This window comes from Hyla sarda, chromosome 5 (genome assembly GCF_029499605.1).
Source record: "Hyla sarda isolate aHylSar1 chromosome 5, aHylSar1.hap1, whole genome shotgun sequence".
NCBI classification, from domain to species: domain Eukaryota; kingdom Metazoa; phylum Chordata; class Amphibia; order Anura; family Hylidae; genus Hyla; species Hyla sarda.
In genome coordinates this window covers 357,222,709-357,246,463 of record NC_079193.1, presented here as the reverse complement: position 1 = coordinate 357,246,463, position 23,755 = coordinate 357,222,709, and the positions used below count along the sequence as shown (strand labels likewise).

General features: G+C 44.7%; 1 protein-coding gene across 1 annotated transcript in view; it reads right to left on the bottom strand.

Annotated features, from left to right (window-relative positions):
• LOC130274397 (uncharacterized) overlaps positions 1–23,755 on the bottom strand; it is a 65,940-nt gene that overhangs the window by 245 nt on the left and 41,940 nt on the right. The window contains exons 3-6 of the mRNA XM_056522694.1: positions 12,394–12,535; positions 6,378–6,624; positions 1,966–2,056; positions 1–281 (exon numbers count right to left, since the gene is read on the bottom strand). The exon at positions 1–281 is cut by the window's left edge and continues 245 nt beyond it. Coding sequence (XP_056378669.1) covers positions 22–281; positions 1,966–2,056; positions 6,378–6,624; positions 12,394–12,533 — 738 coding nt within the window. The 5' untranslated portion in view covers positions 12,534–12,535 and the 3' untranslated portion in view covers positions 1–21. The remainder of the gene's footprint in view (positions 282–1,965; positions 2,057–6,377; positions 6,625–12,393; positions 12,536–23,755) is intronic.

Sequence of the window (23,755 nt, the reverse complement as noted above, 5' to 3'; positions counted from 1 at the left end):
ATCCATATTGCTCTATAGGCGTCAGCACTCAATGGCGGTTTTACATTGTGTTGACTGGTACATTTCGGCTTTACCCATCTTGTATGCCAGCTGTAACTTTTGGAGTCCCAGTGCCATGAAAGCTGCCTGCTCGTCGCCTCCAAACTCTACAATCCACTGTCTTAGTTCATGGTCAGGATGGTACGTACTGTTAGACCCACCACCAGTGTTACCAGCGCGCGCAGATAGGAAACCGGATTGAGGTAGAGCGGGGAGAGAAGGCAAGGAGGGCATCTTCTCTTCTGGACACAAACATAGACAATGTTAGGTCAGTTTTAGAGGGGTACACATTTTTTTTTAATCAACTGGTGCCAGAAAGTTAAACAGATTTGTAAATTACTTCTATATGAAAATCTTAATCCTTCCAGTACTTATCAGCTGCTGTATACTACAGAGGAAGTTCTTTTCTTTTTGAATTTCTTTTCTGTCTGACCAAAGTGCTCTCTGTTGCTACTTCTGTCCATGTCAGAAACTGTCCAGAGCAGGAGAGGTTTTCCATGGCGATTTGCTCCTACCCTGGACAGTTCCTAAAATGGACAGAGGTGTCAGCAGAGAGCACTGTGGTCAGACAAAAAATAAAAGAAAGAAAAGAATTCCTCTGTAGTATACAGCTGCAGATAAGTACTGGAAGGTTTAAGATTTTTACATAGAAGTAATTTACAAATCTGTTTAACTTTCTAGCACCAGCGATTTAAAAAAAAAAAAAAAATTGTTTTCCACCGGAGTACCCCTTTTATACATGTCCAGGTAAAAACAATCTTGCAAATCTTCCAACAGGTCACAGATACATTTCAGACGGTTTCACTTTGGGTAAGCCAAAAGGTGAATCTTTTTTGGACATAGAAAATTGCATTTATACTAGTTCCTTAAAAGGTGTACTCAGGAGGGAAAAAATCAACTGAAGCCAGAAAGTTGTACAGATTTGTAAATTACAGGAAGTTGTGTAGTTCTTTCCACTCTGACGACAGTGCTCTCTGCTGCCACCTCTGTCTGTGCCAGGAACTGTCCAGAGCATTATTAAATCCCTATTGCTATTGCAAACCTCTCCTGCTCCAGACAGTTCCCGGTAGAGATGAGCGAACTTACAGTAAATTCGATTCGTCACGAACTTCTCGGCTCGGCGGTTGCTGACTTTTCCTGCATAAATTAGTAAAGCTTTCAGGTGCTTCCATGGGCTGGAAAAGGTGGATACAGTCCTAGGAGACTCTTTCTTAGGACTGTATCCACCTTTTCCAGCCCACCGGAGCATCGGAAAGCTGAACTAATTTATGCAGGAAAAGTCAGCAACCGCCGAGCTGAGAAGTTCGTGACGAATCGAATTTACTGTAAGTTCGCTCATCTCTAGTTCCCGACACAGACAGAGGTGTCAGCAGAGAGCACTTTCTCTGGAGCATACAGCAGCTGATAAGTACTGAAAATTTTCATATCTGTATAACTTTCTGGCACCAGTTTTTTAAACATTTTTTTCCTCCGGAGTACCCCTTTAAAGGAAACCTGACATCACTTTCATGCTGCCTGAATCACAAATCATCTGGGCAATCCCCGGTGGCTTCTTCCCACCCCACCAGCCTTGAGTGATAGACCTCCCCTTGTTTTGGTATAGGGAAAAAAAATCTATCAAGACCGGTGGGGCAGGACTGCACAAATAACTTGTGGTTCGGGCAGCATGAAAACAATGACATATTCTATGTAATGGGATGCTATACCTAGAAAAAAGTATCCACAGGCTAGGGGGATAAGTATCTGATCACAGGGGGATCAAATGCTGGGATCCCCTCACGGTGTCTAGAACGAGGAGCCTGCTGAAACGAGAGGTGGGTGGGCACGCAATCCATTCATTGTCTATGAGAGCATCAGAAATACCATGGTACAGTGGGATCAAAAATTAATATGAAATAATGCATAAAAAAAGTACAAATATATTACCTGACAACCTGGTGCTAAGAGATGATGCGAGGCCCTGGACGCTGCTAGGTCTCTTACTATTACATGAACTCAGATTTTTGGAACTTGGAAGCTACAAAGAGAATTTAAAGGAGACACATTTAGTCAAACATGATATTTTGAAGATTAAATAATATATAATTCTTAACATTTTAGATGTTTATAGGTGACAATTTACGCACAAAATATAAAAAACTGACTCTGTTGAAGGCAGCTGGCGTTTCAGCTCTGCTGTGTAGATTGAGACAGGGTTAGCAGAGTCATCTCATATCATTAGAGTGAGAGAGATTTCAGAACTCTATTGCATTTCTGGAGGTCTAGATAAGGCAAAATAGTAACACTGCACACAGATAAAACGCTCTATGCAGCTTTACTTTCATTTATACAACAAAAATATAGAAACAAAGCCAAACATCCACCATTTGTATTTTGATCTACTGGATTGTCAGCATAATTTAAAAAACAAACAGGTTGTTAGTATACATTTTGATCTTCAGTTTCCTCCTAGCATTCTCCCAGCCCTCTGGCAGGGAGCACATGGTAGGTGTTCACACTGGTGTGGTGCTCTATGGCGGCCATTGTTGCTGTGATGCTTTGTCTGTGGTGTGGTGTCGGGTGAGGGTAATGTGTGTAATTAACATTTTTGTGACGCCAGGGTGTGGTTGACCTATACACCACCCGAGGTAGACCAGCTTCTCCTCTGCCAGGCACGGGGCAAATAATTACTCCGACGCAAGGTTACGGATAACCGGCTTTACAGAAGTTGGAAAGATGGTACAACCCGTTACAGCTCAGATTAGCATGAAGGAGATGCAGGGTGAACTTTGGGAAGCTTTTTGGCTTGCTGGGACTTATAGTTGATTGTTCTGTATATGACTTTACTTGTATGCAACCCACGTTAGACTGTATTTACTTGGACTTGACTAACTTCACTGACTTGACTTGAATTGATCCCTGGACTTTAGTGCTTACCGCCAGGCTTTGACTTTCACCCAGGCGCATTGGTTAACTGGTAGAAGAAGATGCGTGGTTGCTGGACTGGGCCTCAGGTCTCCTTCAGAATCACCTCACAGACTTCTCAGAATTCCCTCAACAACAACTGCACTCTGAACTCCGGTTACACTATACATGGAGCAGGTTTTGAGAAGCCCCATTGGGCAGATAAGTCACATGGTTCACCTCTGCATACTCCCCTAACAACAATGTCCTTAACAACAGGTTTAAAGTGACAAGTGCATAGAAAATACTAATACATTAACCATGGCATTATACTATGAAATAACACAGAGTCCTGAGGAATGTGGGCCCAAGACAGACATTGAAGCAGCATCTGCCACACAGGATGGGCAGGAGTACCAGAAGAACACGTGATTCTGTACTGGGTCACCACAGTGGGGTGGTGTGGCCCGGAGCCTGGGGCTTGGTCTGGCAGCAGTGGGGCCGCTGGGTCATTCCCCCTGTGGGCTTAGTGTAGCAGAGGCAGTGGTCGCCGCCCGACGCTGAGCCGGTGTTAGGTTAGGGAGCCACTCTAACTAGGTGGCCTTGACGTGGCGAGGGGGCTTGTACTTTTTGATGAAAATGTATAATAACAACCTGTTAGTTTTTGAAATGATGCTGAGAAGCAAGTAGATCAAAATACAAATGGTGGATGTGCGGCTATATTTCTGTGGTGGCCAAGTACAGGAGATGTTACCCCGTACCCTTGCTGTCCTGTCAGGCAGTCTCCTTCAGTGTCTCCAGGGCCCCTTGCATCCGTTTCCTCCCTGTACATATGTTCTGCAGTGTATTGTATTTTAAAATGTGTTGTATCTTTAAGAGTTATGTCATGTGATTGTTACCCAGGAGGTACCAGTGACCAGATGATCCCAAGAGTGACCAATGGGCTCCCTGCTAGTCTCCCCCATATACGCCCTGGGTGGAGCTTCTCTCTCTTCCTGCTGAGGTCCAGTGCAGTCTTGTCTAGTGTGTGTGTCCAGAGTCTTGGAGACCTCAAAGTCCAGTCCTGCAGCCGCCATCAAGTCAAGTAAGATAAAGTCACAGCTTTATGAGTCAAGTCAGTCCCTGTCATCTGTCAAGTCAGCGTGGTCTGCATTCAATTGTCCAGTCCTACTACAAGTCCCAGCAAGCCCTTAAGGTCTCTGTGTCACTGGTCACCTTCGTGGCCCTGGCTGATCTGTATAGACTTTACAAACTGTCTACCCTCAGTAAAGCTACCGTTGTCCGTAACTTGGCGTCAGAGTCTTTATTGCCTCCGTGCCTAGCCCAGGATCCAGCGGTCTACCTTCGGGTGGTTAAAGGCTAAACCATGCCCTGGCGTCACGAATACAAGGGGTTAATGCCATCTTCCCGTAGGGTAACAACATCTGCCCTCATCACACCCCGCTACCACATTTCCGTTTCTCTATTTTTGTTGTTTACTCTCATTTACTGGTATCTAGGGAGGACTGTACTCCATGAATACGTTTTCTGAGATAATAAATTGATGGTCTATCAGTAAGAGATTAGATTAGTAGGGGATCCGGCCTTTCAGCTGTTTGAAGGGAATGTACATGTTCTGGCGAGCACAGGGTCTTTTCTATGTTAGGCTGGGTCCACACTACGTTTTGTCCCATACGGGAGCGCACACGGCAGGGGGGAGCTAAAATCTCGCACTCCCGTATGTGACCGTATGCGCTCCCGTATGTCATTCATTTCAATGAGCCGACCGGAGTGAAACGTTCGGTCCGGTCGGCTCATTTTTGCGCCGTATGCGCTTTTACAACCGGACCTAAAACTGTGGTCAACCACGGTTTTAGGTCCGGTTGTAAAAGCGCATACGGCGCAAAAATGAGCCGACCGGACTGAACGTTTCACTCCGGTCGGCTCATTGAAATGAATGACATACGGGAGCGCATACGGTCACATACGGGAGCACGAGCTTTTAGCTCCCCCCTGCCGTATGCGCTCCCGTATGGGACAAAACGTAGTGTGGACCCAGCCTTACAAGGGTCTTTACTCTAGTATGACATACACTTTGTAGTGGCCAAGTAGGGTTTTGCAGTCTTGTCCCATTCACTTGAATAGGACAGGGTAGCAACACAGCCGCTACTATGTGTATGGGAATACAGATCCATATAACCAATAGGGTTGCCACCTGGCCGGTATTTTACCGGCACAGCCGGTATTTTGGCGACCCTGACGGTATTTTTAAATTAAAAATGGCCGGTATTTTTCCAACCAATCCTCCAACTCCCGGAACGTTGCACCATATACTATACCAGTGTTTCCCAACCAGAGCGCCTCCAGCTGTTGCAAAACTACAACTCCCAGCATGCCCGGACAGCCAATGGCTGTCCGGGCATGCTGGGAGTTGTAGTTTTGCAACAGCTGGAGGCACCCCTGGTTGGGAAACACTGACCTATACTATATACTACTATATAGTCCAACATGCTTAGAGTTGTAGTTTTTGTTTGGGGCAGCTGCTGAGTCACAGGCTGTATCAGGGCATGCTGGGAGTTGTAGTCAGTAACTAACGGAGACTCACGAATTTAAAGGGGTATTCCAGGAAAAAACTTTTTTATATATATATATATATATAAATATATATATATATATATATCAACTTGCTCCAGAAAGTTAAACAGATTTGTAAATGACTTCTATTAAAAAATATTAACTTCAGAAGCTCATAAGTACTGAAAGGATTAAGGTTGCTCTTTTCTGTCTAAATCCTCTCTGATGACACCTATCTCGGGAAACGCCCAGTTTAGAAGAGGTTTGCTATGGGGATTTGCTTCTAAACTGAGCGTTTCCCGAGACAGGTGTCATCAGAGAGGATTTAGACAGAAAAGAGCAACCTTAACTTCAGAAGCTCATAAGTACTGAAAGGATTAAGATTTTTTTTAATAGAAGTAATTTACTAATCTGTTTAACTTTCTGGAGCCAGTTGATATATATATATAAAAAAAAAAGTTTTTTTCCTGGAATACCCCTTTAATAAAAAAAAAAAAAAAAAAGGTGATCAAGAAGTCACATCAAAACAAAAATGGTACTGTTAAAAACTACAGATCAGGGCGCAAAAAAATGATCCCTCAGACAGGCCCGTATAAGGAGAAATAAAAAAGTTATAGGGGTCAGAATAGGACAAAACTTCCCCCGCATATGTGCATCCTGCGATCACGCATACATAATTAATTATGCAAATTAGTATGGCCGGTATTTTTTTTGCAAGAAAGGTGGAAACCCTAGTAACCAATGAAGAGGCTGCACTGTTCACTGCTTTGAATACTCAATTGGCTGGGGTATTGGGGGTCCGCCAAGTGGAAGTCACCAATAGGTCTTCCCCTAGTGATGTTTTTAAAAATAACTACTATTTATTTTTTTAAACCCATCATAATAAGCATATTACAGTTTACCTGCCGCAGAACAGTAGTGTTGCCCTGCGCCTTGGTCTTGTGTCTCGCTTTAGGCCTCTTTTTGTTGTTTTTTGCAGAGTAGTAGGGAAGTTTGTGCGCCCGGTTTATTGGTTGCAGTTTATGGACTTCTGTTATGGAGTCAGTCAGACTTGTGGACACACAGGCCCTACACGCAGAACAGGTCGCAGGTCGGAGGCGCTGTTCTAAATGCCGAGATACAGATAAATGGCTGAGAGTACTGGAGTCACTAAAAGACAGGGTAGAACAGTATTACACTCATCTGTACATAACCTTATTACAATGATTAGGCTACAAATATACAATGACAGGAAACATTACATTCACATTCTGCAGGTAATGGAAAGTATATGTTTCTTGTAATGGACACTGTTCAGTTGTTTGCTTTTTATTACATTATATATACACTCACTGGCCACCTTATTAGGTACACCTTGCTAGTGCCTGGCTTTGCATTCCTCAGGAATTTCGCTCTGTATAGACATGATGACATCACACAGTTCCTCCATACGGACATGATGACATCACACAGTTCCCCTATATGGACATGATGACATCACACAGTTCCTCCATACGGACATGATGACATCACACAGTTCCTCCATACAGACATGATGACATCACACAGTTCCTCCATACAGACATGATGACATCACACAGTTCCTCCATATGGACATGATGACATCACACAGTTCCTCCATATGGACATGATGACATCACACAGTTCCTCCATATAGACATGATGACATCACACAGTTCCCCCATATGGACATGATGACATCACACAGTTCCCCCATATGGACATGATGACATCACACAGTTCCTCCATATAGACATGATGACATCACACAGTTCCTCCATATGGACATGATGACATCACACAGTTCCTCCATATGGACATGATGACATCACACAGTTCCTCCATATGGACATGATGACATCACACAGTTCCTCCATATGGACATGATGACATCACACAGTTCCTCCATATGGACATGATGACATCACACAGTTCCTCCATATGGACATGATGACATCACACAGTTCCTCCATATAGACATGATGACATCTCACAGTTCCTCCATATGGACATGATGACTTCACACAGTTCCTCCATATAGACATGATGACATCACACAGTTCCTCCATATGGACATGATGACATCACACAGTTCCTCCATATAAACATGATGACATCACACAGTTCCTCCATATAGACATGATGACATCACACAGTTCCTCCATATAGACATGATGACATCACACAGTTCCTCCATATAGACATGATGACATCACACAGTTCCTCCATATAGACATGACATCACACAGTTCCTCCATATAGACATGATGACATCACACAGTTCCTCCATATGGACATGATGACATCACACAGTTCCTCCATATGGACATGATGACATCACACAGTTCCTCCATATAGACATGATGACATCACACAGTTCCCCCATATGGACATGATGACATCACACAGTTCCCCCATATAGACATGATGACATCACACAGTTCCTCCATATGGACATGATGACATCACACAGTTCCTCCATATGGACATGATGACATCACACAGTTCCTCCATATGGACATGATGACATCACACAGTTCCCCCATATGGACATGATGACATCACACAGTTCCTCCATACAGACATGATGACATCACACAGTTCCTCCATATGGACATGATGACATCACACAGTTCCTCCATATGGACATGATGACATCACACAGTTCCTCCATATGGACATGATGACATCACACAGTTCCTCCATATGGACATGATGACATCACACAGTTCCTCCATATGGACATGATGACATCACACAGTTCCTCCATATAGACATGATGACATCACACAGTTCCTCCATATGGACAGGATGACATCTCACAGTTCCTCCATATGGACATGATGACTTCGCACAGTTCCTCCATATAGACATGATGACTTCACACAGTTCCTCTATATGGACAGGATGACATCACACAGTTCCTCTATATGGACATGATGACATCACACAGTTCCTCCATATGGACATGATGACATCACACAGTTGCTGTAGATTTGTCGGATCCATGATCAGAATCTCTGGTTCCACCACATCCTAGTAGTGAGCTATTGCAGTGTTTCCCAACCTTTTTCGGCTCGGGGCACACCTCGGAAAAAAAAAAAAATTCCGCGAGGCACCGCTATCGAGGTTGACGAGCAAAAAAAAAAAAAAGAAAAAAAAAAAAAGGAAAAAATGCACTGCACTATATCTATTTATCTGTCTCACGGTCACTCAGTACTTACTGCACTTGTCTCCTTGGAGGGCCGGACTATAGTTAAAAAAAAAAATATGAACAAATTCCTATGCACACTGCATATATCTTATCTTGCATATATCTTATTTTCCCCCACATTAGGTTGGCAGTATAGTTACCCCCACATTAGGTTGTAGTTCCCCAACATTAGGTTGCAGTTCCCCCACATTAGGTCCAGTATAGTCCCCCACATTAGGCCCAGTATAGCTCCCCACATTAGGTTGGCAGTATAGCTCCCCCACATTAGGTGCAGTATAGTTCCCCCACAGACATACAGCCTTCAGCCATATACAGTGTATTACTGAAGGCTGTATGCCTGTGTACTGCCCCACTTCGGTGTTCTGAGTCCCGGGACCGGAGGAGCGGTGCTCGGAACACCGAAGGAGACGCACCGCTGGTAACACTTACCAAGTTGACAGCGCGCGTCCTCCTCGCTGCTCCGGTCCTCCGCGATTGTTGCTATGGGCGCACGCATGGGACGTCAGTGACGTCCCTGCGTGCGCTACCTCCCAGCGGTCCCCGCGTTTTTAAAGTAAACGTGGGGCCGCAGGGACTTCGAGGCATCCCTGTGTCCCGAAAGCAACTTTCGGGACACAGATGTCCCGCGGGAAAAACACCCGGCGGGTGTTTTTCCCACGGCACACCTTACACTATGTAACGGCACACTAGTGTGCCGCGGCACAGTGGTTGAAAAACACTGATCTATTGGATGAGATCTGGTGACTGTGGAGGTCTTGAACTGTCCAGAGTAGGAGAAACCGTCACACCGTGACCCCACATCACACCGGGTCGGTCCCGGCTGCTAACGATAGCCGGGACCCTGGGCTAATAACGTGTGGCACCGATCGTTGTGCCGCGTGCTATTAACCCTTTAGAGGCAGCGATCAAAGTTGATCCCTGCATCTAAAAATGAAAGTAAATGCTTCCCAGCAGCCCAGTCGGGCTCATCGGGACTATCGCGATAAAATCGCTATGTCCCGATCAGCTAGGATGCGAGCGGAGACTCCCTTACCTTGCTCCGTCGCGTCCGATTGGCGTTTGATTGCTCCAAACCTGTGCTACAGGCTTGAGCAATCGAGCCCATATCTCGCTGGTCCATGCAAAGCTATGGCTTTGCAGGGATCAGGGTAAAAGGTCAGTGTGTGCAGTGTTATGGGTCCCTATGGGACCTATAACACTGCAAAAAAAAAAGTGAAAAAAAAAAAAAGTTAAAAGGTCATTTAACCCCTTCCCTAATAAAAGTTTGAATCACCCCCCTTTTCCCATAAAAAAAAACTGTAAATAAAAATAAACATGTGGTATCGACGCGTACGGAAATGTCCGAACTATAAAAATATATTGTTAATTAAACCGCACGGTCAATGGCGTACGCGCAAAAAAATTCCAAAGTCCAAAATAGCTTATTTTTGGTCACTTTTTATATAATGAAAAAATGAATAAAAAGCGATCAAAAAGTTATAGGGGTCAGAAGATGACAATTTTAAACGCATACATTTTCCTGCATGTAGTTATGATTTTTTTTTTTCCGAAGTACGACAAAATCAAACCTACGTAAGTAGGGTATCATTTTAACCGTATGGACCTACAGAATAAAGATAAGGTATTATTTTTACGGAAAAATTTACTGCATAGAAACGGAAGCCCCCAAAAGTTACAAAATAAAAAATTTTCTTCAATTTTGTCGCACAATGAATTTGTTTTCCGTTATGCCGTGGATTTTTTGGCAAAATGACTAATGTCACTGCAAAGTAAAATTGGTGGCGCAAAAAATAAGCCATAATATGGAATTTTATGTTCAAAATTGAAAGCGTTATGATTTTAAGAAGGTGATGAGGAAAAAATGAAAATGCAAAAACGGAAAAACCCTGCGTCCTTAAGGGGTTAAGTCTTAGGTGCAAAGGAGGATGCTAATCATATTGTCAGCATGCTCACAATAGAGGGAGTCAGGCTGGGTTGTTGGAATCTAGGCCCACACTTGGTAGGAATGGTATCTGGGTACTGCAGGCGGCACATTGTGTCCTGTGGCCTAGGTGTACATAGGGGGTTGACCCACATAAAAGTGTGGGTACGGTGGTGTCCATGTACGGGGACAATTCATAGCAGGGTTACCCCCGTGTTGGGTATTGACTTTTATTCTGGTCAGTTCTGCTTGGGTCAACTGGTTACTTTTAGGGGGTCTCGGTAAGGTAGCTGTTTAGTTACTCTCTAAGCCAGTGGTCTCACTTTGTGGCCTTCCAGATGTTGCAAAACTTCAACTCCCAGCATGCTGGGAGATGAAGTTTTGCAACATGTGGAGGTCCGCAGTTTGAGACCACTGGTCTAGGCCTTATTTACATCTGCATCACTCCATTGGGGGGCCAGAGCCAATGGGTCCGGTGTACAACGTTTCCTGACGGATCTCGATGGATCCCATTGATCGCAGGGATCCCGTCCGGTGTCACTTTTTTTTTTTTTTAACTTGGACACAGATGTGATCACTTACATGGTTACTTGGACAGGAAGTAGCTGCCGGAATCTGTTTGCCATTGTATTTGTATACATCACCCATAGGGGGTCATAAAAAATAATAATAATAATTATATAGATATATATATATATATATATATATATATATATATACACACACACACAGTGTTCCCTCAACATACGATGGTAATCCGTTCCAAATGGACCATCGTTTGTTGAAACCATCGTATGTTGAGGGATCCGTGCAATGTAAAGTATAGGACAGTGATCTACAACCTGCGGACCTCCAGATGTTGCGAAACTACAACACCCAGCATGCTCGGACAGCCAACGGCTGTCCGGGCATGCTGGGAGTTGTAGTTTTGCAACATCTGGAGGCCCGAAGGTTGAAGACCACTGGTATTGGAGGTTATACTCACGTGTCCCCGCCGCTCCGGACCGTCACCGCTGCCCTGGATGTCGCCCTCCATCACTGTCGCCGCGCCCCTGGTATGTCCGCGACGCTCCGGCAAGGCCTCTGCTTCCCCGGCATCCTCGCTCTCACGTCGCCGCCATCACGTCGCTACGCACGCCGCTACTATTGGATGACGGGACGGCGTGCGCAGCGACGTGATGACGACGATGGAGAGCGCCGACGATGCAGGGGATCCCGAAGAGGACGCTCCGGAGCCCCGAGGACAGGTAAGTGATCGTCAGCGGACCACACGGGGCACCGTAAACGGCTATCCGGTGGCAGCTGAAGCAGTCTGCTCTGCTGGATAGACCTTTATGCGATGGCCCCGACATACAAAAGCATCGTATGTTGATGCTGCCTTCAACATGCGATGTCCTCTGAGAGTGATCGTATGTTGAAATGATCGTATGTCGGGGCCACCGTAGGTCGGGGGGGGGGGGGGGTGGGGGGGTCACTGTGTATGTATATATATATATATATATATATATATAAATATATATATATAAAAGTACACTGCATAGAATATGTTTTTTTTCCTGTATGTCTTACTACAGAAAAAACTTGGTATTCCATGAGGAAAAAAATCAATAAAAAGTATAAAAAAGTACAAAAAAATGGTTCCCTAAATCTCTCCCTAGTGATGCCGGTAACACATGATCCGGGGCGGCAGCTGCCAGCAGGGGGGTCTCACACGTGTCCGTCAGTCGGCTGTGCACACACATCACTCCCCCCCTGCTCACACACATCACTCCCCCCTGCTCACCTGTACGTGCGACTTGTCACATGTTTCCTTTCTGTCTTCTGGAATTTTCTGGAGTTATCTGACCCGTAACATTTCTGTAGTTGCTCAAGCGATGTCCGATGAGGGTGAAAAGGTTTGGGACCTTCTTCTTTCTTTGACATTCCTGCGGTGAGATAAGAAAGTGTAAGAAAATGTCTCTACAATAACCAATTCTAGGTAGCCCAGGGTCCTATCTACAGTATATAAGAATGAACATAATAAACCCAATGGGGGAAATTTATCAAATCCTATGTAGAGGAAAAGTTGACCAGTTGCCCATAGCAACCAATCAGATCGCTTCTTTCATTTTTGAAAAGGTCTTTGAAAAATGAAAGCAGCGATCTGATTGGTTGCTGTGGGCAACTGGTCGACTTTTCCTCTGCACAAGTGTAGATAAATTTCCCCCAATGTTACTAATGTAATAATCCAATCGCCATGAGGTAATGTTTATGTGGTAGCCACGGGTGAGGTCCGCAGCCACCGCTTCGCTGGGGTTAGCTACTTGGTTCTTGGGGGGGGGGGGGGGGGGGTTATGAACCCAGGGTCGGATGGTATTAACCCTCAATGTCACGTGACGCCACTGTAGTCATGGTATCTCCCGGGGTACTACAGGTCCGGGGGAACTCCGTCTCCCCACAGGCTAACAAGGAAAGAATTGACTCCACACTAGGTTGCAGTTTATCGGAGGCTTTACTAACTTGAAGATAGGTGGAACAATCTCCACAGCGCTCAACCAAAGTCTCCCAAAGGGTTAACAGACAGTCTCTAGAGGACCACACAGCTTGCAGTGCCTGGACTTGATATTGCATATATGCTTGGCTCTTACGGCCGGACTAGGAGTTTTAGGTCTGCGCTATATTAGGCTTGAGATAAAAGTCACTTACTGAAGTGTCGGAAGAATTGTGGCTTTTCGCCGGAAGATAATGAATTGTCCTTTAAGAATCCTCTGATCAAGGCTGAAGTAAAGGCTTGATATTTCTCCACTCTGTACTCTGACTGAAATGGGTTGATGATTCTTCACTCTGAACTCAACTTCTCTCCTGAACTCCTGCACTCCACTCTCCACACTTGAACTCTGAACCCTTCTGAACTCCAGAACTCTCCAGAACTCCTGACCCCTGAACTCTCCAGAACTCCTCCTGAACTGAACTACACAGGAACCACCCCTTATGAGGGAAGGCTAAACTAAAGCCCATGGCAGCTGTGGATCATAGAGTTGTATTCTCTCCTTTGGGATTAACAATAAAGTTACATACAAGTAATAACATAAAACCTTACACAAAAGTTTAGTCTAGCTCTCAGTCCTCCACTCTCACATACCCTGACTAGGCATGAGGTTGCTAGGTAACATACTTAAAGCCACAGACACCTAATAACAGATTATTAAGTTATAACAGTGCAAATACACATTAGAAATGGTTGAGTCCCTGCAGGGGAGTCCCCAGGACACTGGAGGTCTCAATCTGACAGGGCCTACAATACCTTGACACAATGTACCTGTACTGGGACACCACATTTATGTTAAAGTGATCATTTTTTGTCCAATTTATCCCTTAGTTTGGAATACAGTGATCCCTCAATTTACAATGGCCTCAACATACAATATTTTCAACATACAATGGTCTTTTCTGGACCAATGTAACTTGAAACATACTCAACATACAATGTACAGACAGTCCAGATCTGTGATACGTGTCACTGGCTGGAAGAACCGACCAATCAGAATGGGCATTCACTAGTAAAACCCCTGTATTACTGAAGTGTATGCACTGACTGTCTGTCTGGTAGCGCCCCCTACAGTACAGGGAGGTATTACATGTTCTGTACTACTCTTTACTTGTACCAGGGATAGGTGCTCCAGGTGGGGGCAGCTCCATTTTACTTTTTTGGGACAGTGATCACAGCTCCCAGCAGATCTTTCTTACTTTTATATGTAAGGATTTGCTTTATTTATATTAGTTATCTACTTATTTTTCTTTAATCTTCACTTTTTCCTATTTTTGGATGACATTTTGGCGGCTTCAGAACCAATTACCAGGTTTCCATAGAGTTATGGTCTCAACATACAATGGTTGTCCTGGAACTGATTAATATTGTAACTTGAGGGACCACTGTATAAGGACACGTTCAGATATAAGGATAAGGACACGTTCAGATATAAGGATAAGGACACGTTCAGATATAAGGATAAGGACACGTTCAGATATAAGGATAAGGACACGTTCAGATATAAGGATAAGGACACGTTCAGATATAAGGATAAGGACACGTTCAGATATAAGGATAAGGACACGTTCAGATATAAAGGACACATTCAGATTTATTAAGCATTGTACAAAATGTGTAAAAAATTTGAACATTTGGCGCATCAATGGTTTTGGGACTTTTAGTCCTGAACTGATTTTTGCCGGACCTTCTTACTCAAACGACTTTACCTTTGACTTTGCAGTGGTTGTGAGTTTATCATCTACGATTTTTCTCCAAATGTTGCAAAACAATACCAAGAATCTCTTCACTCACAAAACTTACCATACTCCCTCATACAGCGCCCACATAACAGTACCATATTCCCAGCATACAGCACCCACATAACAGTACCATACTCCCAGCATACAGCGCCCACATAACAGTACCATACTCCCAGCATACAGCGCCCACATAACAGTACCATACTCCCAGCATACAGCGTCCACATAACAGTACCATACTCCCAGCATACAGCGCCCACATAACAGTACCATACTCCCAGCATACAGCGCCCACATAACAGTACCATACTCCCAGCATACAGCGCCCACATAACAGTACCGTACTCCCAGCATACAGCGCCCACATAACAGTACCATACTCCCAGCATACAGCGCCCACATAACAGTACCATACTCCCAGCATACAGCGCCCACATAACAGTACCATACTCCCAGCATACAGCACCCACATAACAGTACCATACTCCCAGCATACAGCGCCCACATAACAGTACCATACTCCCTCATACAGCGCCCACATAACAGTACCATACTCCCTCATACAGCGCCCACATAACAGTACCATATTCCCAGCATACAGCACCCACATAACAGTACCATACTCCCAGCATACAGCGCCCACATAACAGTACCATACTCCCAGCATACAGCGCCCACATAACATTACCATACTCCCAGCATACAGCACCCACATAACAGTACCATACTCCCAACATACAGCGCCCACATAACAGTACCATACTCCCAGCATACAGCGCCCACATAACAGTACCACACACCCAGCATACAGCGCCCACATAACAGTACCATACTCCCAGCATACAGCGCCTACATAACAGTACCATACTCCCAGCATACAGCGCCCACATAACAGTACCATACTCCCAGCATACAGCGCCCACATAACAGTACCATACTCCCAGCATACAGCGCCCACATAACAGTACCATGCTCCCAGCATACAGCGCCCACATAACAGTACCATACTCCCAGCATACAGCGCCCACATAACAGTACCATACTCCCAGCATACAGCGTCCACATAACAGTACCATACTCCCAGCATACAGCGTCCACATAACAGTACCATACTCCCAGCATACAGCGCCCACATAACAGTACCATGCTCCCAGCATACAGCGCCCACATAACAGTACCATACTCCCAACATACAGCGCCCACATAACAGTACCATACTCCCAGCATACAGCGTCCACATAACAGTACCATACTCCCAGCATACAGCGCCCACATAACAGTACCATACTCCCAGCATACAGCGCCCACATAACAGTACCATACTCCCAGCATACAGCGCCCACATAACAGTACCATACTCCCAGCATACAGCGCCCACATAACAGTACCACACACCCAGCATACAGCGCCCACATAACAGTACCATACTCCCAGCATACAGCGCCTACATAACAGTACCATACTCCCAGCATACAGCGCCCACATAACAGTACCATACTCCCAGCATACAGCGCCCACATAACAGTACCATACTCCCAGCATACAGCGCCCACATAACAGTACCATGCTCCCAGCATACAGCGCCCACATAACAGTACCATACTCCCAGCATACAGCGCCCACATAACAGTACCATACTCCCAGCATACAGCGCCCACATAACAGTACCATACTCCCAGCATACAGCGCCCACATAACAGTACCATACTCCCAGCATACAGCGCCCACATAACAGTACCATACTCCCAGCATACAGCGCCCACATAACAGTACCATGCTCCCAGCATACAGCGCCCACATAACAGTACCATACTCCCAGCATACAGCGCCCACATAACAGTACGATACTCCCAGCATACAGCGCCCACATAACAGTAGCATACTCCCAGCATACAGCGCCCACATAACAGTACCATACTCCCAGCATACAGCGCCCACATAACAGTAGCATACTCCCAGCATACAGCGCCCACATAACAGTACCATGCTCCCAGCATACAGCGCCCACATAACAGTACCATACTCCCAGCATACAGCGCCCACATAACAGTACCACACACCCAGCATACAAAGCCCACTCAACAGTACCATACTCCCAGCATACAGCGCCCACATAACAGTACCATACTCCCAGCATACAGCGCTCACATAACAGTACCATACTCCCAGCATACAGCGTCCACATAACAGTACCATACTCCCAGCATACAGCGCCCACATAACAGTACCATACTCCCAGCATACAGCGCCCACATAACAGTACCATACTCCCAGCATACAACGCCCACATAACAGTACCATACTCCCAGCATACAGCGCCCACATAACAGTACCATACTCCCAGCATACAGCGCCCACATAACAGTACCATACTCCCAGCATACAGCGCCCACATAACAGTACCATACTCCCAGCATACAGCGCCCACATAACAGTACCATACTCCCAGCATACAGCGCCCACATAACAGTACCATACTCCCAGCATACAGCGCCCACATAACAGTACCATACTCCCAGCATACAGCGCCCACATAACAGTACCATACTCCCAGCATACAGCGCCCACATAACAGTACCATACTCCCAGCATACAGCGCCCACATAACAGTACCATACTCCCAGCATACAGCGCCCACATAACAGTACCATGCTCCCAGCATACAGCGCCCACATAACAGTACCATGCTCCCAGCATACAGCGCCCACATAACAGTACCATACTCCCAGCATACAGCGCCCACATACCAGTACCATGCTCCCAGCATACAGTGCCCACATAACAGTACCATGCTCCCAGCATACAGCGCCTACATAACAGTACCACACACCCAGCATACAAAGCCTACATAACAGTACCACACACCCAGCATACAGCGCCCACATAACAGTACCATACTCCCAGCATACAGCGCCCACATAACAGTACCACACACCCAGCATACAAAGCCCACTCAACAGTACCTTACTCCCAGCATACAGTGCTCACATAACAGTACCATACTCCCAGCATACAGCGTCCACATAACAGTACCATGCTCCCAGCATACAGCGCCCACATAACAGTACCATACTCCCAGCATACAGCGTCCACATAACAGTACCATACTCCCAGCATACAGCGCCCACATAACAGTACCATACTCCCAGCATACACCGCCCACATAACAGTACCATACTCCCAGCATACAGCACCCACATAACAGTACCATACTCCCAGCATACAGCGCCCACATAACAGTACCTTACTCCCAGCATACAGCGCTCACATAACAGTACCATACTCCCAGCATACAGCGTCCACATAACAGTACCATGCTCTCAGCATACAGCGCCCACATAACAGTACCATACTCCCAGCATACAGCGCCCACATAACAGTACCATGCTCCCAGCATACAGCGCCCACATAACAGTACCATACTCCCAGCATACAGCGCCCACATAACAGTACCATACTCCCAGCATACAGCGTCCACATAACAGTACCATACTCCCAGCATACAGCGCCCACATAACAGTACCATACTCCCAGCATACAGCGCCCACATAACAGTACCATACTCCCAGCATACAGCGCCCACATAACAGTACCATACTCCCAGCATACAGCGCCCACATAACAGTACCATACTCCCAGCATACAGCGTCCACATCACAGTACCATAATCTTATTGGAAAAATAATAGCAAAGGCAGCACTGCAGCATGAATTTTACGGCTATGGTCACACAGTACAGATCTGTCATAGGCGTCAGAAACCATCTACTGAATTTTGGATTCCTACTGTGGATTCACCAGCAGAAGTGTGCCCAGATTTGTCTCTCTGTATTTTCATGTCCATGTGCACTGCCGATGTAACATTCTGGTGTAGAATCTGCATCTAAATCCTGACAGTGTGAACACGGCCATGGCTATGGCTATTCCGATGGCTGGAAGTTTATAGTAGGCTGCGTCTTGTAGGACCTAAATAATTGGCGACCATTAAAGGGAATCTGGCCGCAGTGTCACCTGCACTAACCTGTCGGTACCGACAAATAGCGCAGGTGACACTGACAACGGATTTCCTTTAAAACCATGTAACATTCGGGTCTGCATACCACCTGACATCTTGTGGAACCACAAGTCCAAGCATGCCTTTTCAGCTAAAAGTAGTTACAGAAAAGCAAATACGGTTCTTACCTGTGATGTGACCTCTGCAGCCATGTCCAGCCCCCTCCTCCCCTGCAGTGACCACCTACCTGGGGGGGGGGGGGGGGGGGGGGGGGGTCACACAGCAGCGGAATGTCTGGAAACATTGTAACCGTGCGGTGGGTGGGGCGAAAGAAGGCTACAATGTTGACATAGAGTAGAAACTACATCTCCCATGATTCCACAGTGTAGTCTAAGCCCTTTACTGCCTGGTGGAGAGTTCTGGGAAGTGTAGTCCAATCATCAGTCACATGGGTTGGAACAGGACTATAACCTTCCACTCCAGTGTTTCCCAACCAAGGTGCCTCCAGCTGTTGCAAAACTACAACTTCCAGCATGCCCGGACAGCCGTTGGCTGTCCGGGCATGCTGGATGTTGTAGTTTTGCAACAGCTGGAGGCACCCTGGTTGTAAAAACACTGTTCCACTCCATGAAAAGTTTATCAAAGCATTTCTATGAGAATTGAACAACAATAAACAATTACTATAAAAGCCTTAATAAAACAGTGGTCTTCAAACTGTGGACCTCCAGCTGTTGCAAAACAACAACTCTCACCATGCCCCGATGCCACAAATGCTGCACCGTGTTCTTTTTGGTGAAAAATGGCTGCTGCCAGATGTTAACTAAAAGTCAATAGGGATTTATAAAAACGCCAAACCCACTAGGTGTTTTTTTTTTTTCCCCCTCATCTTTGTCTTTTTTCTAAGGTTTTGGGGTCAATGATAGTTTTTTCCCCAAAAAAAATCACAGCATGTTGAGACTATGGGGGTTTTCTGGGCAAAACCTGTCCAGAGGAAAAGTTGCTGAGTTGCCCATAGCAACCAATCAGATCGCTTCTTTCATTTTTCACAGGCCTTTTCAAAATGAAAGAAGCGATCTGATTGGTTGCTATGGGCAACTGGGCAACTTTTCCTCTGCACAGGTTTTGACAAATCTCCCCAATGTGTTTACCTCCCATAGAAGTCTATGGGAGCAGAAATACGCCATAAAAAACACCATGGTGTTTTTTTCAGAAATGTTTTTTCCCATGTCAAAGAAAAAAAAAAAGCGCCAAAGCTAAAACCCACTATTTTTTTCGGAACACCACTACATATTGGGAGTGCAAAATGACAGGACAGTTTTTGTGGATTTTTTTTTAGGTTTATAAAAATAAAAAGTGGAAATTTAGCCTTAGGCTAAGCTCTGGATGGAAAAATTTGGAAATTCAATCCGGTGCTTCCGAGAAGATGCCCCCCCCCCCCAATTCTTCTATAGAGATCCTTGAGTCACATGATGAAAGAATCACATATCTAAAACACACCTATACTAATACATACTGGCCCTGATTTACTATTGTAAACCCAACCTGTTAGGTTGGGTTGTGTGCCAGGATTTGGCGCATTGCATCAAAAATTGTGTCTGCACCAGAATTTGCGCCAAAAAAGGTAAAAGCCCGATCAACTCTCTATTTTACTCAGAAAACCCGAAAAAAAGGGACGTGGCTGCCGGGAAAGGGTGTGTGGTTACCTAAAAGGGCGTGTGTCCCCAACATTTAAGCCCTTAAACGACCAGGGACATAAATGTACGTCCTGATTTGGCGGTACTTCCCTCACCAGGACGTACATTTACATCCTGTGTATGACCGCGAGCATTGGAACGGTATCTGCGGCAGTGCGGTACTTTGAATGGATGATCGGATCGCCCGCAGCGATCCGATCATCCAGCATGGCGGACGGAGGTCCCCTCACCTGGCTCCGGCCGTCTCCCGGGGTTTTCTGCTCTGGGCTGAGATTGAGCAGACCAGAGCAGAAGATGACCGATAATACTGATCAGTGCTATGTCCTATGCATAGCACTGAACAGTATTAGCAATCAAAGGATTGCTATAGATAGTCCCCTATGGGGACATAAAAAGTGTAAAAAAAAAAGTTGAAAAATGTAAAAATGAAAAATCCCCTCCAATAAAAATTAAAATTGTCAGTTTTTTCCATTTTACCCCCAAAAAGCTTAAATTTTTTTTTTTATAAACATATTTGGTATGGCCGTGTGCGTAAATGTCCGAACTATCAAAACATCATGTTAAAGAATCCGTATGGTGAATGGCGTAAACGTAAAAAAATAAAAAAAAATCCAAAAATGCTGCTTTTTTGTCACATTTTATTTAAAAAAAACTCATAAAAAATGATCTAAAAGTTTTATATATGCAAATGTGGTATCGATAAAAAGTACAGATGACGTCACAAAAAATGAGCCCTCATACCACCCTATTTACAGAAAAATGAAAAAGTTATAGGTGGTCAAAATAGGGTGATTTTAGATTACTGATTTTGTACAAAAAGTTTTAGATTTTTTTTAAGCGGTACAAAAATATAAAAGTATCTCGCCATGAATATCATTTTAATCGTATTGACCCACAGAATAAATAACACATGTCATTTTTACAGTAAATTGTACAGTATGAAAACAAAACCCTCCAAAATGTGCAAAATTGTAGTTTTCATTTAAATTTGCTCCCTAAAAAAAAATTTGAGGGGTTTGCCGTACATTTTATGGTAAAATTAGAGGTTTCATTACAAAGTACAATTGGTCACGCAGAAAACAAGCCCTTATATGGGTCTGTAGATGGAAATATAAAGGAGTTATAGATTTTAGAAGGCGAGGAGGAAAAAACGAAAACGCAAAAATAAAATTGGCCTGGTCCTTAAGGTGAAAATGGGCTTGGTCCTTAAGGGGTTAAAAAAAAATCCCAACATGTTTACTAAGGTTTCCACAGATTATGTGGTGGATTTAAAGGGGTACTCCGGTGAAAACCTTTTTTCTTTTAAATCAACTGGTGGCAGAAAGTTAAACATATTTGTAAATTACTTCTATTAAAAAATCTTAATCCTTCCTGTACTTATTAGCTGCTGAATACTACAGAGGAAATGCTTTTCTTTTTGGAATGCTCTCTGATGACATCATGAGCACAGTTCTCTCTGCTGACGTTATTATAATAATAATAATGCTTTATTTATTGTTGTCCTTAGTGGGATTTGAACCCAAGTCCCCAGCACTGCAAGGCAGCAGTGCTAACCACTGAGCCACCATGCTGTCCTTAGCATGCATCTGCTATGCATCTGCTATGCATGGTTGCTAAAATGGACAGAGATGTCAGCAGAGAGCACTGTGCTCGTGATGTCATCAGTGTTCCAAAAAGAAAGGAATTTCCTCTGTAGCATTCAGCAGCTAATAAGTACTGGAAGGATTAAGATTTTTTAATAGAAGTAATTTACAAATATGTTTAACTTTCTGCCACCAGTTGATTTAAAAGAAAAAAGGTTTTCACCGGAGTACCCCTTTAAGCTTTGGAAAACCTAACAGCTCAGAGCATGTGTAAAAAAAGCAAAAATATAGGGAAAAGTGCAAAATGTAGGGAAACCTTAGGAAAAGACTGTGGAAAAATACTTGTGGGAATAAAACCCACAAAGAAAACATCTCTCCGCTCTTAGGCTACTTTCACACTGCTGTTAGTGCCTGACAGTGTGACGGCCGTTAGAAGATAGCGGGAGAAATTTTTTTACAGTGATCCCTCAACTTACAATGGCCTCAACATACAATAGTTTCAACATACAATGGTCTTTTCTGGACCATCGTAAGTTGAAACCAGACTAAACATACAATGTACAGACAGTCTAGATCTGTGAAACATGTCAATGGCCGGAAGAACCGACCAATCAGAATGGGCATTCACTGGTAAAACCCCTGTATTACTGAAGCGTATGCACTGACTGGTGTCTGGTAGCGCCCCCTACAGTACAGGGAGGTATTACATGTTCTGTACTCTTTACCTGTATTACTGAAGTGTATGTACTGACTGGTGTCTGGTAGCGCCCCCTACAGTACAGGGTGGTATTACATGTTCTGTACTCTTTACCTGTATTACTGAAGTGTATGCACTGACTGGTGTCTGGTAGCGCCCCCTACAGTACAGGGAGGTATTACATGTTCTGTACACTTTACCTGTACCAGGGTTAGCTGCTCCAGGTGAGGGCGACTCCATAACTTTTTTACTTACAGGACCTTGAAGAAGCTCCTGTCCTCTACATAGACCAGTGTTTCCCAAGCAGGGTGGCCCCAGCTGTTGCAAAACTACAACTCCCAGCATGCCCGGACAGCCTATGGCTGTCCGGGCATGCTGGGAGTTGTAGTTTTGCAACAGCTGGAGGCTCCTTGCTTGGGAAACACTGACATAGACAGTGATTTACAGCTCCCAGCAGATCTTTCTTACTTTTATATGTAATGATTTGCTTTATCTATATTAGTTATCTACTTATTTTTCTTTAATTCTCACTTTTTTCCTATTTTTGGGTGACATTTTGGGGCTTTAGAACCAATTACCAGGTTTCCATAGAGTTCTGGTCTCAACATACAATGGTTTCAACATACAACGGTCGCCCCAGAACCGATTAATATTGTAACTTGAGGGACTGCTGTACTTGCAGCGTCTTTTTCTCCCGCTATCTTCCTGCGGAAAAACGGCCGCAATAACGGAAGTCAGAGAATCCCCTTCAAGTGAATGGGATCCTCTGTGCCTGTTATGCCTCCTGTTGGGCTCCGTCACACTAATGGCCATTAAAGGCAAAAAAAAATAAAGAAAGAGAACCTTAAAGGGAATGTGTCACCATTTTACTTTTTAATTATAAATCAAGATAAAGCATTTCATTTATGTA